At 38.2% G+C, this 20,701-nt stretch overlaps 1 protein-coding gene across 6 annotated transcripts in view; it reads left to right on the top strand.

Moving 5' to 3' along the window:
• macrod2 (mono-ADP ribosylhydrolase 2) overlaps positions 1 to 20,701 on the top strand; it is a gene marked incomplete in the record, with an annotated part of 450,891 nt that overhangs the window by 165,167 nt on the left and 265,023 nt on the right. For all 6 annotated transcript variants that reach the window (XM_014005961.1, XM_014005960.1, XM_014005964.1 and 3 more), the window contains 1 exon segment: positions 18,990 to 19,106. In XM_014005961.1, coding sequence (XP_013861415.1) covers positions 18,990 to 19,106 — 117 coding nt within the window.

Here is a 20,701-nt window from a genome sequence, read left to right on the forward strand (position 1 = left end):
AGATACTTTATTATGGTATAGTATTTAAATGTATGCCAGAGAAACACATAATATTGCCCCTTTTAAAAGGATTTTAATCAAAAAATATTTATGGATATTGTTGAACACATACGTTTGGAATATTGATTGTGTGCTTTTCTTTCACCTTAGTGAAAGTTAGTAGTTATTTTTAATTGTATGGAGAAGATAGGACTTTATTTGCAATATTCCAGGTGTAGTTGCTAAATATAACGCTGCATTTGAAATATATTACTGGTGTATCTTTGTTGTTTACGAGGACAGGTTGAATCTTAATACTTGTCAAGTTTATTAAAATGCACAATTATCATAAATTTTCGAGAAGCCTTTTGCACTAAAGCTTTTTTAAATGCAACTTCACAGAGACTGTTCAGTCTCAGAACTGGGGCAAACGCTCCCACCCGTTTGAAAATCTAATTAAACGAAACTAGTTTTTATCTGTTCTAAATGACTTCAGAGGACCCATTCATTATGCCTGCCCTCCAGTACTGTCACAAAAATACTCCAATTTTAGAGTTATTTGATAAATAGGTTACTAAATGTTTTTTCTTTTTGCTTTGTTGTCTTTCTCGCTCACGTGTGCGTGTGTGTGTGTGTGTGTGTGTGTGTGTGTGTGTGTGTGTGTGTGTGTGTGTGTGTGTTTTTACTCTTTATGGTATTTTGCCATTAAAAGCACCTGGGGAAGGAAGACTTTCACTCTTGATGTCACCATTTTATCGAACCTTTTAATCTAAGTTGTTGTGAAGCCAGCGATTCAATAACACATTTCACCTTAACCACCAGATAAAATGAAAGTATAACCAAGTGATCAATGAAGAGATTTACACTTTACCTCCCMCCTTTTTTTCCCCGGCACACTGCAACCATAGCAACAAGGCCAGGGTAAATCTAGTGTTTAGTGAAACGACACAAGAAATCATCCTTAGATTTGATCATCTTCTTTGCTCCATTCCCCAATTTCCCCGTCTGCCAATCTTCAGTAGAAATGATCTGAAAGAAATGAATCACTTTCCTCATACCTGGTTTGGATAAATGCAATGCGAGTGGAAATGGGGATGATTACCATTTGGATGTGTGGCTCATCTTTTGCTCTACTGAGTTGAAGAAGGATATGCACAGTATTTATTGGGCTAAAAATATCACAATAGGGTTTGAAGTAGGAGTTTAAAATTTCTTGGGATTCCTTCTCTAATATTTGCATATAAAACATACCGATTTGATGGACTGAATACGCTTTCTGTGTAATTTGATGAGTTTAAATACTGAGATTGTGTAATCAAAGAGCCAAAATGGCCTAAACTTCGTTTGGAATTGTAGAAAGATTGTTTCAAAACTATGATTTTTTTTTCAATAAATGCAATGATCTTCTAATACATGAGGTGCAATCTATGGTGGTTATTTTGTAATAAATATAAGTGTTGGTGTTTGTCCGTTGCGCTTCCTGCTCACTGGTCTAATTACAGTAAGAGCGGTGAAACGGCCGTGGCACCTGACAGAGACGGATGGCTGCTCAGGACAAAAAAACGAGATGATTTTAACACTGGCTAACAGACACGATGCAATGCAGTGCTGTCACTCCGGCCACACACTGTTGATTGATTTGCACTGCAGAGTCCATAGACTGAGAGAACCTGGCTGGTTTTCCAACCTGTCGTTGTCTTAAACCCAGAATAATCCCTGGCTAAAGGCCCAGTGGGCTTCTGAACCTTTTCATTAATATGGAAGTACGAGCACACCTGGCCACCAGACAAACATCTGAGGCAGGCTTTAAATTATGTACATTAATCATACCATCTCACAAAGACATGGCTGACCACTCTGCTTTGTAGATTTTTAATTTAAATATACATTTCTGTTTTACCGGCTTTGTCTTTCTTATGAAACTCAAATTAATCTGCTACTACTTCTGTATTGCAATAAAGAAGTATGTATAGTTGGAGATAAAAAAAAACAAAAGCAATGTTCAAAGTTGATATTTATGTATTTATAGTTGTGGCTCATGATAATCACACTGGGTTGTTTTATTTACTACATGCAGAAAAGGGTTTATAAAAGAGTATTTCAAAAATAATCCCAGATTTTTGTCACTAAGTGGAACTTTTGTTACTTTTTAATTTCCACTCATTTAAATCTGATCATGCTTTTGATGTTGTTCTTGATATTTTAGGTTTTGTTGCTTTTTTCATTTAGGTTTTCCCCCATCCTCCTTACTTGATTTTGAAATAGACTTTTGTAAAGAAGGCAATTGATTTTTTTCAAACCTTACTTAGTAAACAATTACATTTTAACATAACAGTCTTGCAGTATAAAACCTCTTTTTTTCAGTAATTATAAAATGTTTCTGCAGTCAGGTTGAACTGATGAATACTGATGCTGTAATCATTTCTGTGTTTGTCTTTTCTAAATCTCTACCCATGCAGGAATCATTTGTTTATGGTGAATTATAAACAGAATTGTTTGGATGCTACCTGACATTTCAGCTCAATTTGTCATCGCCCAAGTGCTTGTTTAATCTGCACAAGTGTTTGATAAACTCGTGTTATTTAGTTTGCTGTTTGCAAGAATAATTCGATTGAATACCATACAAATAAACACTGGTTTCTAAATGCCATTAGTTTATAATTTGAACTGGAAAAAGTGCAGAAATGTAATACATTTTCTTTCTTAAAGTCCCTGCTGGGAGAGGAAAGGAGCCAAAGCTTTGGTCTTTCTGTGTGAGCTCCAGGTTGATTGGTGTTGTGCCAGGTTTCTGTGCTGGCCCAAATTGTGTTTGCTCCTTTTATTAGATTCAGTTGCAATGGTCTAAATGCAAACACAGCACACTGTGAAGTCCCATTGCTTTTGCTTTGAGAAGACCAAAACTCTATACAGCACAAGGTGTTCTAGACTCTGGATTATATTAGATATAAACTTTAATGCAGCAGCAAATGACCAGTGCTGTATGAAGATACAAGAGAATCAGTGATGATCAGAGCATGCAGCCACTTTCCTTTGTGTTCTTGTGTATTTTCTGCAAAATAGCTTATTGTTGTGGCAGCTGGGGTAGATATGCAGGCATGTTTAATCTCCAGTATATAGAATGATAAAATTACTGTAGATAATTTTAACCGATGCTATGTTAGTCTTGTTAAAGTGCTTATGATATCAAATTTTCATAAGAAAATTAATACATTTTTGGAAAGATAACACTGAAAATATATTGCAGTAAAAACTTCATGCTGTTGCGATGAACGGTTGTTGAGATATTTTCATGTGAAGTAACAGGAAGTGATGTCAGAGGGGAATGTCTACATGTAAACGGAGCATTGCTACAACAACACAGACTGTAGAGAAGAATCTGATGCTTCGTTATATTATTTTGAGTCACTATCAGAGAGATGAARAATAGTTGGAGTTCAAATTATAATGTTTTAATAAACAAAGATCAGAAAGTTTCCTATATTAAAGAGTTCCCCTCTGATGTCACTTCCTGTTTCACTTTGGCTRAGCTCTGAAGAAAATATGAAATTTATGTGACAGAATGGGTAAAATCATATATATTATGCCAAGTTTCTTAAATATAAAGATGTTTTCTTTGACTTTTTGTGTGAGTGCGATGCATGTCACAGGCACCTTTTTATTTTTTATTGCTTTTAGACTGAGGTTCCGTTTCCTTAGTCTGACGACTCCTAATTTTCTGACATCCTATTTTCCCCCATTCAAGTCTGGTCTCTCAGTCTGTTGTTGTCTGTTTACATTTGATGCTGAGAGGATCAAACTGAGATGGGTGGCTGTACCATATGTCTTCATCATGTTATGCCAGCAGCAAAAATATCACGACTTATTTCACTCCGTGTCATTCTCTCAGCTTCTTTGTACAGATGGAAATCAGTTGTTTTCTACAGAAGCTGCAATTACAGTTAGTTTTACTTATTTATTTATTTATTAATAAATATTACCCTTTAATCTGCCCTATCAAACATGTGTGGGATAGATAATTACCATCACATTCCATTTTACACATCAACTTTTTCAGTGCAAGTAAAATCTTAGTGGAGAAAAGTCCTTCATCAGCGCCCTTTGTTTCCTTTTTGTTCCACTCTTTCTTCTAGTTCAGTCAGCCTTAATATGAAAAATAATCAGATTTTCATAAAATCCCAATCTCCTATAATAGCATCAGCAATTATGCCATAAATGGATTTCCTATACCCTGTCTTAATATAAGAAATGAAAAATGGAGCCCCACGTGCTTAAGAGCTGTATGGAAACTATGAGATTAGCTCCAAAACAAAGTCTGCGCCCTGCTCTTCTGTTTTTATCTATCACCGCTGCTTCACTGCTCCAGTGACATATATGCTGACCTGAGAGATTTAACGTCAGAATTGATAACTAATATTCTCAGAGGTGATGGGGCGCGCAGTCTTGTAAGTCCACATATCATCCTTGGAAGGTCAATAGCTTCCATCATACCCTGAAAAACTCCTTTCAGGATCTGCTAGCTGAGGATACAGAAAAGGTGGCATCACTTATTTTTTTAATGGTAAAGCATTAATTATAGGGCTGGGTATCAATACAGATTTCCCAAATCGATTTGATTCRATTCGCAGGGGCCCGATTCGATTCATGATTCACAACGATTCACAATGATTCACAATTCAGTTTGATTGATTTTTAAATTRGTTAAGGATATCATGCAGTAACACATTTACTTTGATATGTAAGACATTCTCAAAGGAAATTCTGTAAAAAGTAGAAACTAATTCTAACTTGGTGCATTGGTAAAATTATAAACATAAAGGACAAACTTGTAAATTGGAGTTTAAACTTGAAACAAAACTGACTCAAGTTTCAAAGGGTTTAAACTAAAAACGGATTGCAAGAGAAAGAGTTGTTGGATACATAAGTTTTTTAAGAAACTAAGAATAATTTTCTTGATCATTAAGCACTGATGGAATAAGGTTATAGGAGAAGAGGTCGGATAATATAAGTGTTTACTTCTGCCCACTCTATTATAGAGTGTATGATAATTGTATATTTATGTTTCTGTTAGCTTCTGTTCAATAAACTTAACAAGAAGAAAGAAAGAAAAAAAAAGTACTTCAGCTAAAACTTTCAATCACTGTGAATTACATTAAGATGCTTCTAAAATTTATAAATAACATTGGTAACAAAACAATTTTGTTAGACTGTCATCTTTCACACATTTATACATGAGAACAGTTTCAGTCAGACGTTTACCGTAGTTTTGGTTYGAGCCGCTCGAAGCTTCGTTTCCCGCTACCGTGTCCGAGCGCAAATCTTTGCAAACAAAAGTTGTCATGGCCTCTGTTATCTTCAAGTTCAGCTGAGAATCAGCTGTAATGTTAGTGATTCCTTAGTTTCTTTTGTTTTGATCCAGACAACTTGCTGTCGGGAGCTAATGTTAGCGCTGACAGTCAACTGGATGTAAATCTACGGCAAGCCAGGAGTGACACACAGCATGGAAATGTGCAGCTTCATCGCACACAGCACCCATGGGGAAAAATCAATCTCATAATTTATGAAYCGATTTTCCCAAATTTGAACGAGAATCGTTCCAGATCGATTAAATCGATTTTTTTAAACCCAGCCCWAATTAATTATAACAGTAGCTATTCTGCAATCCCATTTGCCAATATTCAAGCTTTTTCAATATGTATAGAAAATGTTGACTCATCACATTTGTCTGTTTACAAACTGATCAGAAAAAAAAACATGTCATTGACACAGCTGTGTATTTTGTTGCTGGTGTGGATTATAAAAGTCAGATTTGGTTTGAGATTAATGGGTGGTAATCCGAGCTGTGAACAAGCAGCTCTCTGTATGCCGTCACTGTAGAGGCCATTATAGTGTTCCATTTGAATGAGAAAACCACTTTAGAGCAAGGTGGGCGCTGCATGGGTGCCTGTCTGCCCACTGGATCGCAGGGATGGGTCTCTCTGGTGAAACGGTTGAGCRGAAGGGCGACCAGGCATCTCCCTCRTTATTAGACTTGTCAGTGTCACTCACAAAGGCGTGAGTGACAGAAGACCCTATTACCCTCCAAGATTCATCTCTGCCCGTCACAGATAGAGCTGCTTTTACCACCGTGGCCGGGGCTGGGGTGGGRCGGGCGTAGGGGAAGCAGAGGAGCTGCTCCAGCTGTCTCATTAATGGATCCCCTCAGATTAACATTAGCTTCTATCTCATTCCATGCTGGCGTTCTTCACAAATCTGATTTTATTTATGCATTCGTAGCAAAATAATATGATTAAGGAGATTTTTTTTTTTTTAGTTGCCACAATGCTAATAAAAGGCCACTTTTCAAATAGCTGGTAAGTATGTTAAAGCCGATCCTCCCTTGAGAAAAATTATCTACTTAATTAAAACGACCAGCAGGAAATGGCCTGGAATCATGACGGTATAATTATAAAAGCCCTATTTCTGTTAATCCTTGGCTCTGCAGCGACGAGTCTCACATCGTGGAGGACGGGACGGGGGCCACCGGTTAAGCTGAGACCACACAGAGTTTTTACGAGAGGGGCAATAATGAGCATTTACTGATGAGAGGAAGGTTTATTTTCTGGCAGTGGAGCCAGGAGAGAAAAGGCAAAGTGAGATTATTTATAAACAGCAAGTTGAGAGGGTAATCTCAGGTTTAATGATAAAGCAGGTCYTCATCATGTCACTCACTATCGTATGATTTAACCTGTGGGAATATAGTTATTTGTGTGGTTGTCTTAGATTTTGAAAGTAAATTAGTTGAGTTTTTAAAATATGGTGAACAGATATTATCCGGTGTTGTGTTTCTTCATCTTAGCTGGGTGTTTTTGTCGAGCTCAGTGTCTCCAACGGTGGCTTCTGCCGCTTTGTTTTAGTTCAGGGACCTTTTGATTTGTGTCTCACAGCTGGGCCTGGGGTAGCTGTTTCAGTGGGCAGCTGCAGAAGCTTAATCTCTCCTGTGCTGACACACACTCAATTAATAGATAGCACACTTTGGTGTTCTGCAAGAAAGTTGTCAGGGCCTGTCAGATAATTTACTGAGAGAGGGATCCACGCCGGCCATCACAGGCTCTGGCCCCGGAGGTCTGTTTCTCTTTGTTTGCTGTCGTTGAGTTAAAGACAAGCAAAGATTTTTATAGCAGTGAGGGTTCCGGCTCTTTTCTGACAGGTGCTTTAAGTGCTTAAAATAATAGGACAAAGTGAAAGGAATCCTCATTATTACTTCTTTCTGTTCTAGTTAAGTTTCAATGGGAAACTTTTCTGTAAAAAGTTTTTATTAGTAGGTTTAAAATTGAACTTACTGGTACTTTCAGTTCCGTCAAATCAACATATCTTAAACATATTTACTGCTAAAAGTTTATTTTAAAAAATCAAATACTGTAAACGATAATTTTGCTCTAACCAGATGTTTTTTTGTTTTATTTTCCAATTTCAGCCATTTGACTTCTCATGTTTAAACTATTCTTATGTTTTAGATGATCATATTTTAAAATGACCTTGTTTATGATRAGAAGCAGTGTTTAACTTGAGCCTCCAAGAACCAAAAACAGTGAAGCTCAGAATTTGTGAAGCTGCAGCTGCAAAGTTTCTTTTCCACTTTTATTATAGTTCATATTTTTATTTTTATTTGTGTTGCAGAACTTCTAAAATATTAGTTGATGAACTGACCTTAGAAAACATAAAAACTGCTATTAGTTAGTTAGTTTTGCATAAATTGTGCTGAAAATCCTTGAGAGTATTTCACAACAGATTTTTTGAGTGTGACAAGGTTTGACCAAAACTACAATCTGCATGAAAGGTGGCGAGAGATATACACTCTTGTAAGAAATTCTATTTAACTCAAACATATTTATTTTTGGCATCATTAACAAATACAAAAAATAATTAAAAGCAAATAATTTTAAACACTGATTTAATTAAAACGTCATTTTGATTTTCTCAGTCCTGTAGCAGGTTTTCCAAGTCTTCTTTGCCTAAATCAACAGCCATTCAAAAATCKACTTCATGCACTTTCAGATGTAAACTACATTAAGATTAATGATCAAGAAATCCAACATTTTTATGACCTTTTTATTCCATGACTCTTCATGAATTTGGCATGCATCTTGTGCTCCTTTACAAATGTTAATAAATCGTACATGGCTGTAGGCTTTTCTGATGAAGCGTTTAGCACCACCAGGGCCCAAAGAACCATGCATAATGGCAACAGCTGTTTATGCATTCTAATTCAAAGCAGTGGCCTTTCATTGAAAGTCTCCATCTTTCTTCATTTCCTCAATTACGGATTCGCCCGAGAGTTTGGCCCGGAGATCTGAGAGTCTGAGGCAGCAGCCACGCTTGTTTTCTCTCCTGAACTGCCTTAAAGCTGGCTATTCAGATTGCTCCATAATTACATGCATTTGTCTCGTCCTGTCTGCTGTTGTGCTTCTCAGAGCACTGCATGCTTTGAACAAAGTGCTTCTGTTCCAACTCTCACCTCTTGCCAGGTTGTTCTTAGCAAAGTCATCCTTTACCATCACGCAGCGGGGCTCTCCTGGGCACCTCTGAAGATGAACTTTGTGCAGGGAAGTAATTTATGATGAAATTGGCCGGGATCTGCTCGGGGGCTGCRTTTTCCACCCATGTTTTCTCAACATTAATGTGTCCCTTATTAGCCTAACATCTAAAAGAGGGCAATTTCTTCAAGAGGCGACATTTAATTATGTCTGGAGGAAAATGCGTATTTGTATTATTGATTCCAGATACTCCTTCCTCTCCGCTGTGCTCGGTGCTCGTTAGCTTCCCAGCTTCCTAGTTGTACTTTTTCATCTTTGCTGTAGTTTTTTTTAAACCAGCTGGAGACTCTGTGATTGTGGCGGGTGATATGCAATCCTTTTAAAATATACTTTGATTCTGCATTTAGAGGAATTTTATTTACCAAACATTCTTTAAGCAAGAAACACAGCTGTTGTTRTGTTTGTACACTAAATCAGCACACATTACGCTGGTCTTTCATATCATCCCGTMCCTCCCTCCTCCCTAGGAGTAAAGCTGCGGTGCCAAAGGTAATCTAACCTGGGAGACGAGGCGATAATAGCCTCAGTGGCAGAGTGCTTGTTTGTAATAAGAAAGTGGATGAGGAGTCAAAGGTGAAAAATGAGTGTGATATTGAAGGAGGGAGAGGAAGCTGTAAAAGGAGGTTTGTGTTTATCTGTGATTATTAGTGAACCTCACATATCCGAAATGAAAGGGTTTTTAGATCCAGGTAGAGTAGCAGAGGACACAAATGGTGGATTTCTATCGGAGGAAGGCTTTGTTCACAATTTATGAAATAACACGCAGACTGTGACTCCAAATGGCACAAATGGAGTCTAAGTAGATTCTCCCCAGAATGTATTCTGGTGTCCTTTTGCTGGTCAYTTTTATATCTACAGACATCAAGCCAGTAATTTTATGATACCGTCAAGAAAAATAAAGCTKACTTAAAACTGGTGGATATTTATGTTCATTTTAGAGCAGCCTGTAAATTTTATATCACAGTATTTTCAGCAATTATATTGGTATCATGGGATTTGACAGTATTTTCCTTTTCATCACAGCTCAGCTACTAATAAGAAATACAAACATTGCAACAAACATGTTGCAAAAAGAGTAACTTCAACTAACCGTGGATTGTTGATCAATAAGCATTTTGCAACACAGAAACTGTTTGACTTTTTTGTTTTACTTTGTCTGTGTCACTAGCTGCGTTTCCATTGACCATGAAAATGCAAAAATTAGAATTTAAAAATAAATTTGCTCAATCGAAAAACGTCAATTTAGAGAAAAAAATACGTTTTTCGACAAAATGTTTTTGCGCTAGGATGAGGTGTTTTTTTTGGCCGTTTCAAAATTGGTGTTTTTCGCAAAACTGCAATGGAAACACTTTTTTCACATCACCGGAGTCACGTGATCAACAACCAGCTGTTTCTACTGGCGAAAAAGATGACGACGAAGAAGATAACAGGAAGTAAAAATAGTAGTAATATCACAGAAGTAGTAAAAGAAAGTAGTAAACTCACCGACTACAATTTCCAAAAAACACAGCATTCGTAGCCGCTCCCAAGTAGGGACTTGTCGCTGGAAAGCCTCGATAAAAGATGCCAACGTCTCTGATGATGAGCACTAGTGTTGCAGTAGCAAAATGCTATGTGTTTACATCCATTGCCGCCATGTTTGTAATGACTTATCGCGAGAACAAACATATTCACGCAYGACTTAAATAGAATTTCTTATTAATTATTTAAGTTAGTTATTTAATAAAGCTTAACAGGACGACTCAGCCTCCGTGCAACCGTCAACTGACTTAGTAGCTACAAAACCACTTCCCCTCTGGCTTTTCACAATAGAAGCACATTAGCGCCTCCATACTTTTACGTCACACATGAAATCTACTCGTACACTTCATTGAAGAGGTGTATACTACATTCACCAATGATGAAAACTGAGCACTTGTTTTTTTAATGGCAGCGAAATCGCCACCYGCCACCAGTTATGAAGAAAGCTGCTACAACCATAACGTTAGCTTGCTAATGCACATAGCGGTGCTGCGAGGAAAAGTGTCCCCCGGGAAACAGTTCACTGGCGGGCGTGACATGAAGTTCCGAACATGTTCAAGCTATATAACAAAAATACAAACCGGTTTTCGGTACCAACAGGTTCAGCACTAGTTTCGTTTCTGTACAGCAGTTTTTGTTTCCTTTGAGCTGTGAGAAAATGCACATCAGTGTGACTAAAGCTAGCAGACGAGACATGGAAAACAAACTGAGTCATTTGTCACAAAATTTGAATAGTTCTTTGTACAAAGTTCTGTCAACTCTGTGCTTTTTGACACTGAAATGTGTGCAGAATTTATAAAAGTACAACTGAGTCACTGCATAGTCAAAACAATCAGGATTCGTATGTTTTATTGTACCAGGGACTAACTGTAATCCACAATCCAAAGACAGTTTTGATAATGTTTTGAATAGTTTTTTCAAAAATGCAAATGATCCTTTGTTTGTTTTGCTGTGCATRGGACGGAGCGGCTCCGCTCCCGTCAACAGAACACAGTTAAAACAACATGTCTGAATGTAAGGGTCGTGGCCGTGACTGCTGTCCCGATCCGGTTTGGCACCGAGTGTGCAGCTGTCGGTCTCCAGGTTCTCAATGGTAACCTGACCTGGAATTCCTAACAGCAGGGAAACCTGGGCTCCTCTAACACAGTGGTTCCCAAACTTTTTATCTTCTGACCCACAAAATATCCATGGCAAAAACTTGTGACCCCAAATATTACTGGTCTGAGGACACGAACTTCGTTAATAACCCTAAAAACACAGGCTTTTTGACAATCTAAACAGCTTGTACACAAATATAAATACTTATTTTTTTACGTATTTTGTGTTTTTGTAATAATTATAGGGAAGATATTACATCAGCAGTTATTTWATTACCCTTTAAATTGATTTCTGGAGATTATCCAAGGTGCTTCATGACCCATAATTGGGTCCCAAGCCCAACTTTGGGAACCAAATCAAACTTCATCTGCTTGTGTTCTTTTTTTCTGGAGCTGATTTGTAATTGTAAGAACAGAGGAGTTTCTACTCTGGTTCTTTCTCACACTGCATTGTTATTTGAACACTGAGCCAATTAAGCCTGGGGTATATAATATCACTTTGAGTAGCGTCTGTGAYGATCTCTCCAGAATGCTATTAACTCAAACGCCTTGTTTACCTGAGTATTACAGGTAAATTGGACATTATTAGCCTTTTTCCTGGGAACTTGGTTACAGTGGGAGCGTTGGCTTTTGTTGCATCCAAAATTGCTGTGATTAGGACTCATAATCCAATATCACAAGGGAGGAACCGGAATGGCTTGAGCATATTCTGCCTGACATTTAGCTCAACCAGATCTCTGATTGGCACTTGATTAGCAACTAATCCATGTCATTATCTCCTCCAGTGGAATTAGTCAAATAGAAAATAGTGTTGTAAATCACAGAGGCTGAGTTGCGGAGGGGCTTTGATCAGCGTACAGCTCTGAAAGCAATGTGGGGAGAAACATGCTGTTGCCATGGATACTACAGCAAAATAGGTAAGGGGCAATAYATGGCTCAGTAGTTTCAGGAATGTTTTTTTTTTAATTTATTCATTTTATTTCATTTGTAACAATTATATACACAACAAAGAACAAAAAAACATGCAATCAAAATAAAATCAAAATAAAATGAAAGGCGGCAGAAGAAGAATAATCTTATAATTTCTGCCCCTTTTTATACCCAAAATATGTTCAAAATAAAAGTAAATTACAACAAAAATCAAAACAACTGAAAACACACAAAAAACTAAAACAAATCTAAATTTAAAACACAAACTCAAAACAACAGTTTGTGTGAATTCATTTATGCTTCTCCATATTTCTTCAGAATACTAGATTTTATCATTCTCTTTAATATATACAAAGATCTGGCATTTTTAACCTCATCTTCTACCGTTCCACAAACTTATTCCCTGGATTAAAGTGGATCGCTCSTCCAGGCTCGKAYGAAACCAGGGTTTCGCAAACATTTYGATTCCCTTAAGATAATAACAGCTCTCTCTTTTAACAAAATTTACTTGATGTGTTAAATTTTGTGTAAAAACAAGAACTCTTTTTGAGTTGATAAAAGTGTTAGTTCCTTGCACATGGAGTAACAAAGGTCAAGGGTCAAGTACATCCTAATTTCTGTCAGATTCGTGACGGTTTTCTAGACTTCTTCATATCATGTCAGGTAAAATCCAGCCCACTCTCCCCTTCTGTCTTTTGCCCATCCTGCGCTGCCTCTTCTGGCTCCAGTCCTGAACCCAACCCTCCGAGGAGCGGAAAAATAATTAGGAGAGAAAATTGCTGCTGACACTATTTCTGAAAAGCAGGGTATTGTAATGAGAGCAGAGCAGGTATTCATTGTGTCTGAGGGAGTGATTGAAAGCTCTTGGTTTTTTTGGGGCTGCCTCGGAGAAGCCCTGGGAGAGTAAGCAGTTTTTGCAGAGTCCCTCGTCGGATGTGGGAACTGAGCCTCGAGAGGACGAGCCAGAGGTGTCTCCAACAATGGCCAGAGCCGAGGTTACAGCTGAGTAACTAATTTCAACTGCKCCACGCTGCTCCACACACTCACACACACACACACCCTCATCTCTTTTGTCTTTCTCAATATGTCTCTCCCTCTGTCTCCCGCGCTCTTCTTGTTCCCATTATGTGTTCAGAGGGATGCTGTCCAGCCTCCGCTCAGAGTTATCTTCATTAGGCGCGTGGACTTGCTGGAGTGGCTGCTCTGGGAAGTTTCTTTGAGCAAGGCACTCAGAGAAGATGAATAAATGTTTTGTCCCACATAGGCCTGGCCTAAAGCAGAGGCAGGCTGCGAAGAGAGATAGATGGGGGTATTAACCGTGTGATTTTTCAGCGGGGGCMGAGGAAGCCCAGCAGTGGGCTTGACAGAAGCAGATGCTGCTGCCTGAATATTAAACCCGTTAAACGAAATGTCCTCCGTAAAGATGTCTTAATGGGACTTGAAGCGTGGCGCCGTTCACCTCTGTTTGTGCATCACGCAGATGAGCACATGTTCATTGTGGGCTTTGACATGCGTATCAGCCTGAAAGCAGGTACGAGAGAGAAAGRAGCGTCTTTCATCGTGGCTCGGTGCTGTGATGCAGGTGCATCATCAGGATGATGATTTAGCATTTGAATATAATTATGACATCCAAGTACAATGAAAYAGGAACACAGGCATAATTGCTTTAAGGAGTCCTTTAGAAACTACTCTAACACATGGGGCTACTGAGCTTCATTAGACWCCTGGAACTGACTTCAGTTCAGGTTTGGTCTGCAGATATTATGTCAGTTCAGCCGGTACCTAATATAAAACCTTTCTACCACCGACWGCGAGTCCATTTTGTCCAAATATGTGGACAAATTCAAGCTCAGTATCCAGTGAGAAATGGAGAAATGTTTTCCTTATAATAAATSTTCAAAGGGTAAATTATTTCTACGCAAATGTTGGTTTCTCAAAAATATTCTAATTATCCACCATTTTTGAATTTACATTGATATTTTTCTGTAATGTTTACAGAGAAGTCACTTTACAATAATGTAATCGGACCTCTTTTTGTCCTTAGATCAGGGCTRYTCAGCTAAATTTCTCAGGGGGCTCAACCCCAAAAGTTCAAGGGCTTCAGGGGTCAGTGGTGGTGGTGGGGGATAATATAGGCACTGCATTATGTAAAACAAGTATTATTACTTTTTAATAAGTTTATTGGGGCTGCACAATATTAGAAAATCCTGCGATGCCGATAAAATTWGAAAATATTGSRATGACGAAATCAGGTGCRATATACATCTTTTTTTCTTTGCTCCCTTTCTGAGAAGGGACTGAGAAACAGCTTCGCTCCAGAAGCTGTGGGACTCTTAAACTCTTAAAACCACATAATGGAACACAAGACCTCAAAACAAAACAAAAACAAACAAAAAATAAAAAAAACCGTCTCTGCACATTCAGTGCATGTGTGTTCGCAATTTTGGCATTGTTGCACACATTTTATATCTGATTTTTTTATTATTTATTTTTGTAAATCTTTGTAATTTGTAATCTTTGAGTACATTTATTTGTTTTGTCTATATTTTTGGATAGACCAGGAGCTTGGGTACAAAATTTCATTCCACCACACGWATGTGTGTTGCGAATGACAATAAACCTTCCTTGAATCCTTAAAATCTGTACTTGCTGCTTCATGTGACCTTTAGCATTTTTGGCAAGGCCATTTGTGTCTGACGTGAGCTTTTTCTGCCATGAGATTCTGTCCTACTGGCTAAACGTTGCATTAGCATGAAAAATACAACTTCTTAACTCTTGAAAGTTGTTTAGTTTTTAGGGTATGGGGGTGGTGTCACCAGCCCACGAGCAACCAGTTGAATAGTCCTACCTTAGTTTATTTGCTTGAACARAGAGATGTTTGCTCTGCTTTATTCAAGGCAATGTTCTTTATCAATCTTTTTAGTTTTTTTAAGTTACAGGGTACAACAATGTTTAGTTGAGCAGCACAAACACAAGCATGTAATCTATCAATGGGGTTGTAGTAAGGGTGCACCAAAAAAGCAATTTTACATCAGAATCATGATTCTCACATACAAAGATTCACAATAGATTTAAAATGTCCCAAAATCGATTTTTATGAATAAAATAAATAAAGCATATCCAATGGCCATCAGCCTCCAYTTTGTAACTACATGGGACATCATGACGTCATCACGCAGCTGCTTCTGGAACATGAATGTGCAGAAAGCACCAAAACAGAGACAAAACTACAGAACTGGAGGAAAGCAAGCTTCAACTGACCCCTGTCTTCATTGAATGCAAAGATTTAGGCTCATTTTGGTTTTTACTGAAKGAGTCCGAGTTTGACATGAGCTTCACTTTGTGCAAGGTTTGCAAAAKGAAGATGAAGCACTTTGGAAACACGACAAATGGGCTCACATTATCAGTTTTGAATGAAAATCGATTTGGAACCGAATCGTGGCCCCAAAAGTCTGAATCGAATCGAATCATGAGAGAGTAGAAGATTCCCACCTCTAGGTTGTAGGTTAGGTAGGAGGTGGGATTATGACATCATTGTTTTCCAAAAGGTTTTGTTTAGGCTGTCCACACTAGAACACGTTGTTCTTTAAGGACTTTCGCACCTCGTAATTTGTTTTCTAAAACGCTGTTTTCAGTTAGACAGGGCTTTAAWATCACAATGTTTCACTGTGAACAAGACAACTAAGTGACATGTTCTCTATTTTTAAAGAAGCTGTAAACGGTTTTGTTAGTTAATGAGAATCTGAGGCTGCCGTTGTAATGTTTCAGGCATCCATAATGTAGAAATCTGCTGGGAATAAAGCTAAGATCCAACTTAAATGAGAAAATAAATTGATAGTCAAATTGCATGTGGGTCATATCTCCACTTATGGGAACTCAGATCTGCTTTTAGTTGCCAAAGTAATGGACAGAGGAAAAAAAAAACTATTCACAGTTAAGTTGGCATTGCTTCATATGTTGTGTGTTTTACAATTGAATTCAAAAATTACAAAGTGCATTTTGAAATCTATCTCTGCCTCTGTTTCCTCTCCCTTCCCTTCACGTCTCTCCCAGACACAAAGACGATAAACACACCTATTACCCACAATGCATCTGCTATATTCTACTAGTAAAGCAGGTAAATTAAATCTGTAGCTCTATCTTCCAAGATGCTGGCCGGCAGCCAGATCAGCTCAGCATCTCTTTCTGTTTCCAGGCACTGTGAACAAATTTGCAGGCTTTTAGAGACTCGATGTCACTAGACGCATAGTGACACTTAGTAGCATCAGAAAAAGTAGCTTATGCAACCGCAGAGGACAGGGGGGGAAAGTGAAATGAAAGCTGACATTATTATCTACTATCTCTTTCTTCAGATAGGGAGATGAAACAGAACCCCCTCTTTATGATTTGGCTGGCAGGGTTTCTGAGGTGCTTAAAGGTAAGAGATCAGYGATGCTTGCATGTGATCAGTGCTGGTGTTTGTGGAGACCTGCAGGAAGATGGGAAACTAGAGAAGGGCWGCATTACCTGGTCGACCTTATGTGACCATTAAAGGGATCCCTGATTAGTTGYAACATTAGACTTTGTTTGATAAACATAYATTTTAACTGTAAAATAAAGACTGTAAAAATACTGTAGACTGTTTAGTTTTGTAAATTTTTAAAAATATATTTTTACATGGACAGAACCGTTTTTTTTACAAGCAAAGCATTCTGGGTAAATGATGACATGGATAGGTCCTCGGTACAAGGCTGCTGGTTTCATTTAAAAGAGTCGATTATCAGATATTGTCCAAGATTAACCTTCAGGGTGGATATAGCTCGCTAGCAGCCTCGCACCGAGGACCTATCCACGCCATCATTTACCCAGAATGCTTTGCGTGTAAATAAAATGGCCCCTCCCGTGTTAAAATATGTTTTTAAACTTTTAGTTCAAAAATTATTAAAACTAAACAGCYTACAGTATTTTTACAGTCTTTATTTTACAGTTAAAATATATGTTTATCAAATAAAGTCTAATGTTACAACTAATCAGGGATCCCTTTAAGAAAAGATCACAGCTTACTTCAGTTCCAGGGATGAATTGAGGATATTTTCCTGCCTTTGAGCAATCTGCCKGTTTTTGAAGCTGTTTTTCAGAGGAGATACAATAGTTTTGTATTTTAGAACTAGTCTGATTGAATGACAGGATGACAGGTTTATTTAAACGCTAATTGAACGGCACGTTTCACAAGCAGCCGCCTCCTCTAGATGTTGAATTTACTAAAGCTYTATTAAAATAGWAAAGTAAATCCTGTGTCGATGTACCATTGTTTGACCAATACCTCAGTGGAATAGGCTGAAATGTCACAAAGCTAATCAGCACAATCTGATTATTATAAAAAACATTTCCAAGATAATGGCCATGGTGTAAAATATGAAAGAAAAAAAACCCGGAGTGTGCAATTTAATCATAGCTATTGCAGGAACTTCCTGTTCGTTTTGTGTGTGGTTCCTGGCAAACTGAGCAAAGGAAACTGCATTCAGAAGCTACATTCAAAAGGCTTTGGAGCTTTCAGTTCAGCCTTTTTTTGCATTTAGCAGTTCATGTTTGTGAGATGTTCAGAAGCTATTGTGATGCAAATAAGTGTGCCTGCTGATCACGGACAATCTTTGGTTGCACAGTTTATATTRTAAAAACGCCAAGCCTACGGCCGGCGCTACATCTGCTCCACGTTGTGTTAAGTAGCTTTCATTGTCGCCGCAGCGATCGCTCTGCATATCCACATCACTGTCAGAATCATGTTCCTTTTTTTTGAAAAGCCATCAGGATTCGTCTCTGTCAACCGCCTGTCCCTCAGTCCATTAAAGATGATTGATAGAAGTGGAAAATCTTCCGCCCAGCTGTTGTCGTTGACTCATCTTGAAGAAATTGAAAGGAGCTCAAAAAGGACCATCCCTCATCAAAAGACCTTTTGTCTGTGTTCACGATGCGAGGCAACGCTCGCTTTTGGAGCTAGTGTATAACAAATCTATAGCCCATTTTTTYCCCCTGACTCTGCACATGAAAGATTAGCAGATGAAGATACGGATTAGAGGCATGTTTTGCATTTTTTCAGAACATCAGAGGAACATCCTGCAGGCGATTTTAACCCTTCCATGTTTTGGGTTTTCTTGGGGGCTTTTGTTGCCTCCCAAAAAAAAGACCTGTTCGCCCAAATACTTCTGTTCCTGGTTCTGTTATCTTCTAGTGGTTTGTGAGGATTTTTACAGGACAACTTGAGGAGGATTTTATGATATTTCTGTGTGATTGATAACATGCTCTTGGAGGAATGTCAGGCTTTCAGAGAAAGATAATGTGGATTTCTATCTCCCTGCCTTCTTGCGTAAGACATGCCATCAATCAAGTGCATCACGTCCTTAACCTGGTAAAATTAAAACCTTTTTTTGGGGTGGGGGGAAGCGGGGTGATGATGCACTCGGGGTCTCCGTAGAACCAGGCCACACACGTCAACACTGAACAGGACAGAATCAGAACACAGATCTGAATCACACACAAAACAAGGCAGACAATACAGTTAATGATCTGACTCTATATTGCTGTTGACAGAGGAGAAGGATTACAGGAAGAACAGTCTCATTTTCACCCAGCACCGAGGCGTTATTAGATCCTAGCCCATCTAATTTCATTCTGAAGGTTGTCAATATTTACCAGCAACAGGCACAGCACACTGTAGCAGACCCAGTCTCCCTTCAGGGAGAAAAACCAGAGCCAGGGAGATAAATTTAACATGTAAAGATTCAGTTTCCAGATTCAACCACGATAATTTTCAGTGGATTTTTTTTTACCACCCCTAGCATGTCTGAGATATGTGATTCTGCTTGTTCTTATGTTTCTCCTCAAGTTTTTTTTAAATTTGTCTGTCTTTCAGTTGACGGCTGCATACACAAAGCGGCAGGTTCCTGTCTGTACGACGAGTGYCACTCACTAAATGGCTGCGAAACCGGGCAAGCCAAGATCACCTGCGGCTACGATCTGCCTGCAAAATGTGAGTACCGCTGATTATCAGCTTGGATTGCTTTGTAAAGTGTACACCTGTGCCTCACAGAAAATACTTTATCAGCTGCTTTACCATCAGGGGCGGAGCCAGAGGGGTGGCCAGGGTGGGGAGCGCCACCCTCTAGCACCTGATTGGCCACCCTCAAATGATTGACAAGTGAGGTGGGGATCATGTGGCATTTCAAAAATAGGCAGTTAGAATAAAAAAAGAGTAAATATTTTGTCAAGCAGCTGTATTGTCTGGTGTGGAGAGAACCTACCAGTGTGATGAAGAAAATAAACAACTTTCTAAAATAAACCAACAATTGTGTGTGATAGTCCTGGGTTTACGATCCAGTGAATAAAATTTGGGCAACGTCATAAGGATATGGAGCAACTAGAAAAGTTCCTCGAGAAACTTTGACTGACATGTAGGTTTCATTTTAAATTTAGGGTTTGACTGTACTATTAGCGATTGCAGCTCCTACCACAACAGATTTAATCCAAATTTAGCTTTGGTGGCCATYTTGGATTTTGTATTTGCATCAAGGTTTTGTTAAAGATWATTCTCAGCTTCTACTATGTAAAATTTAAACTGTGTATGTTGAAAAATGACCAAATTRTAGCCCTTTGCTAATCTTAATTTAAGCTAACKGCTAATGCTAAATMTAAATTTTCAATCAGGATAAGTTTTGGATCATCTTTAGCTACACCACAACAAATTTCAGCTCAATAAGTCTTAAAATGATTGAATTATTATTATGTAAAGTTAGTTGTGGTGGCCATGTTGAATTTTTGATTAGCATTTAAAATTTTGTAAAGATTATTTTACACTACTACTACGCTAATGTTCAATTTTGTTTGTCAAAAAATGGCTTTATAACTATTTGGAAAATTAGCATTAATGGTTCGCTTGAAATTGTAACTAGCATTACTTTTGGATCATTTGCTGCAATAACTTAAAATATTAAAACAGCTGAAGTAGAGACATTTGATATTAGCTGTAGTGGACATTTTGAATTTTTAAATCTAGAGTAGTTTTTATTTATTTATTTTTAATGTGCCCCCCCAGAATACACCTTGGCCACCCCTTGCAAAAAGTCTAGCTCTGCCCCTGTTTACCATTAAGACCTTCATCAACTAAAGGTCASAGAAAAGAGAAATTTGAAGGTAAACTGTAGAATCTACAACATTAGAACTCATAAATMAGCTACCATTAAGGTATTTATTGTCCCATTGCTATTAAGTGTTAACTGTTATTTTACAATGAACTGGTTAAAACTGGCAGGTGAGTCCACTAATATTGTAGTTTTTACATTTCCGTGATGTAAAAATCTACWGGTATCAMTGAAAATCTTCCATCTTGAAGGCAACATTAGGTACTTCGTCATCACGGTGTGCTGTAATGCTGCCATCACCGACATGTGAATGACCTTTTCTATGCTGCTGATAACACACCATACCATCATAAAGCCTGGCTTTTAGACTCGCCACTGATAACGGTACTTTTCTTCTTTCGTGTGAAGCGTATGACATCTATTTCCAAATAAACAAACCAAAAAAAAAAAAAATGTCCTGAATACTGATGTCTGTTCAAAACACACA

Source organism: Austrofundulus limnaeus, unplaced genomic scaffold, assembly GCF_001266775.1.
Source record: "Austrofundulus limnaeus strain Quisiro unplaced genomic scaffold, Austrofundulus_limnaeus-1.0 Scaffold33, whole genome shotgun sequence".
NCBI classification, from domain to species: Eukaryota; Metazoa; Chordata; class Actinopteri; order Cyprinodontiformes; family Rivulidae; genus Austrofundulus; species Austrofundulus limnaeus.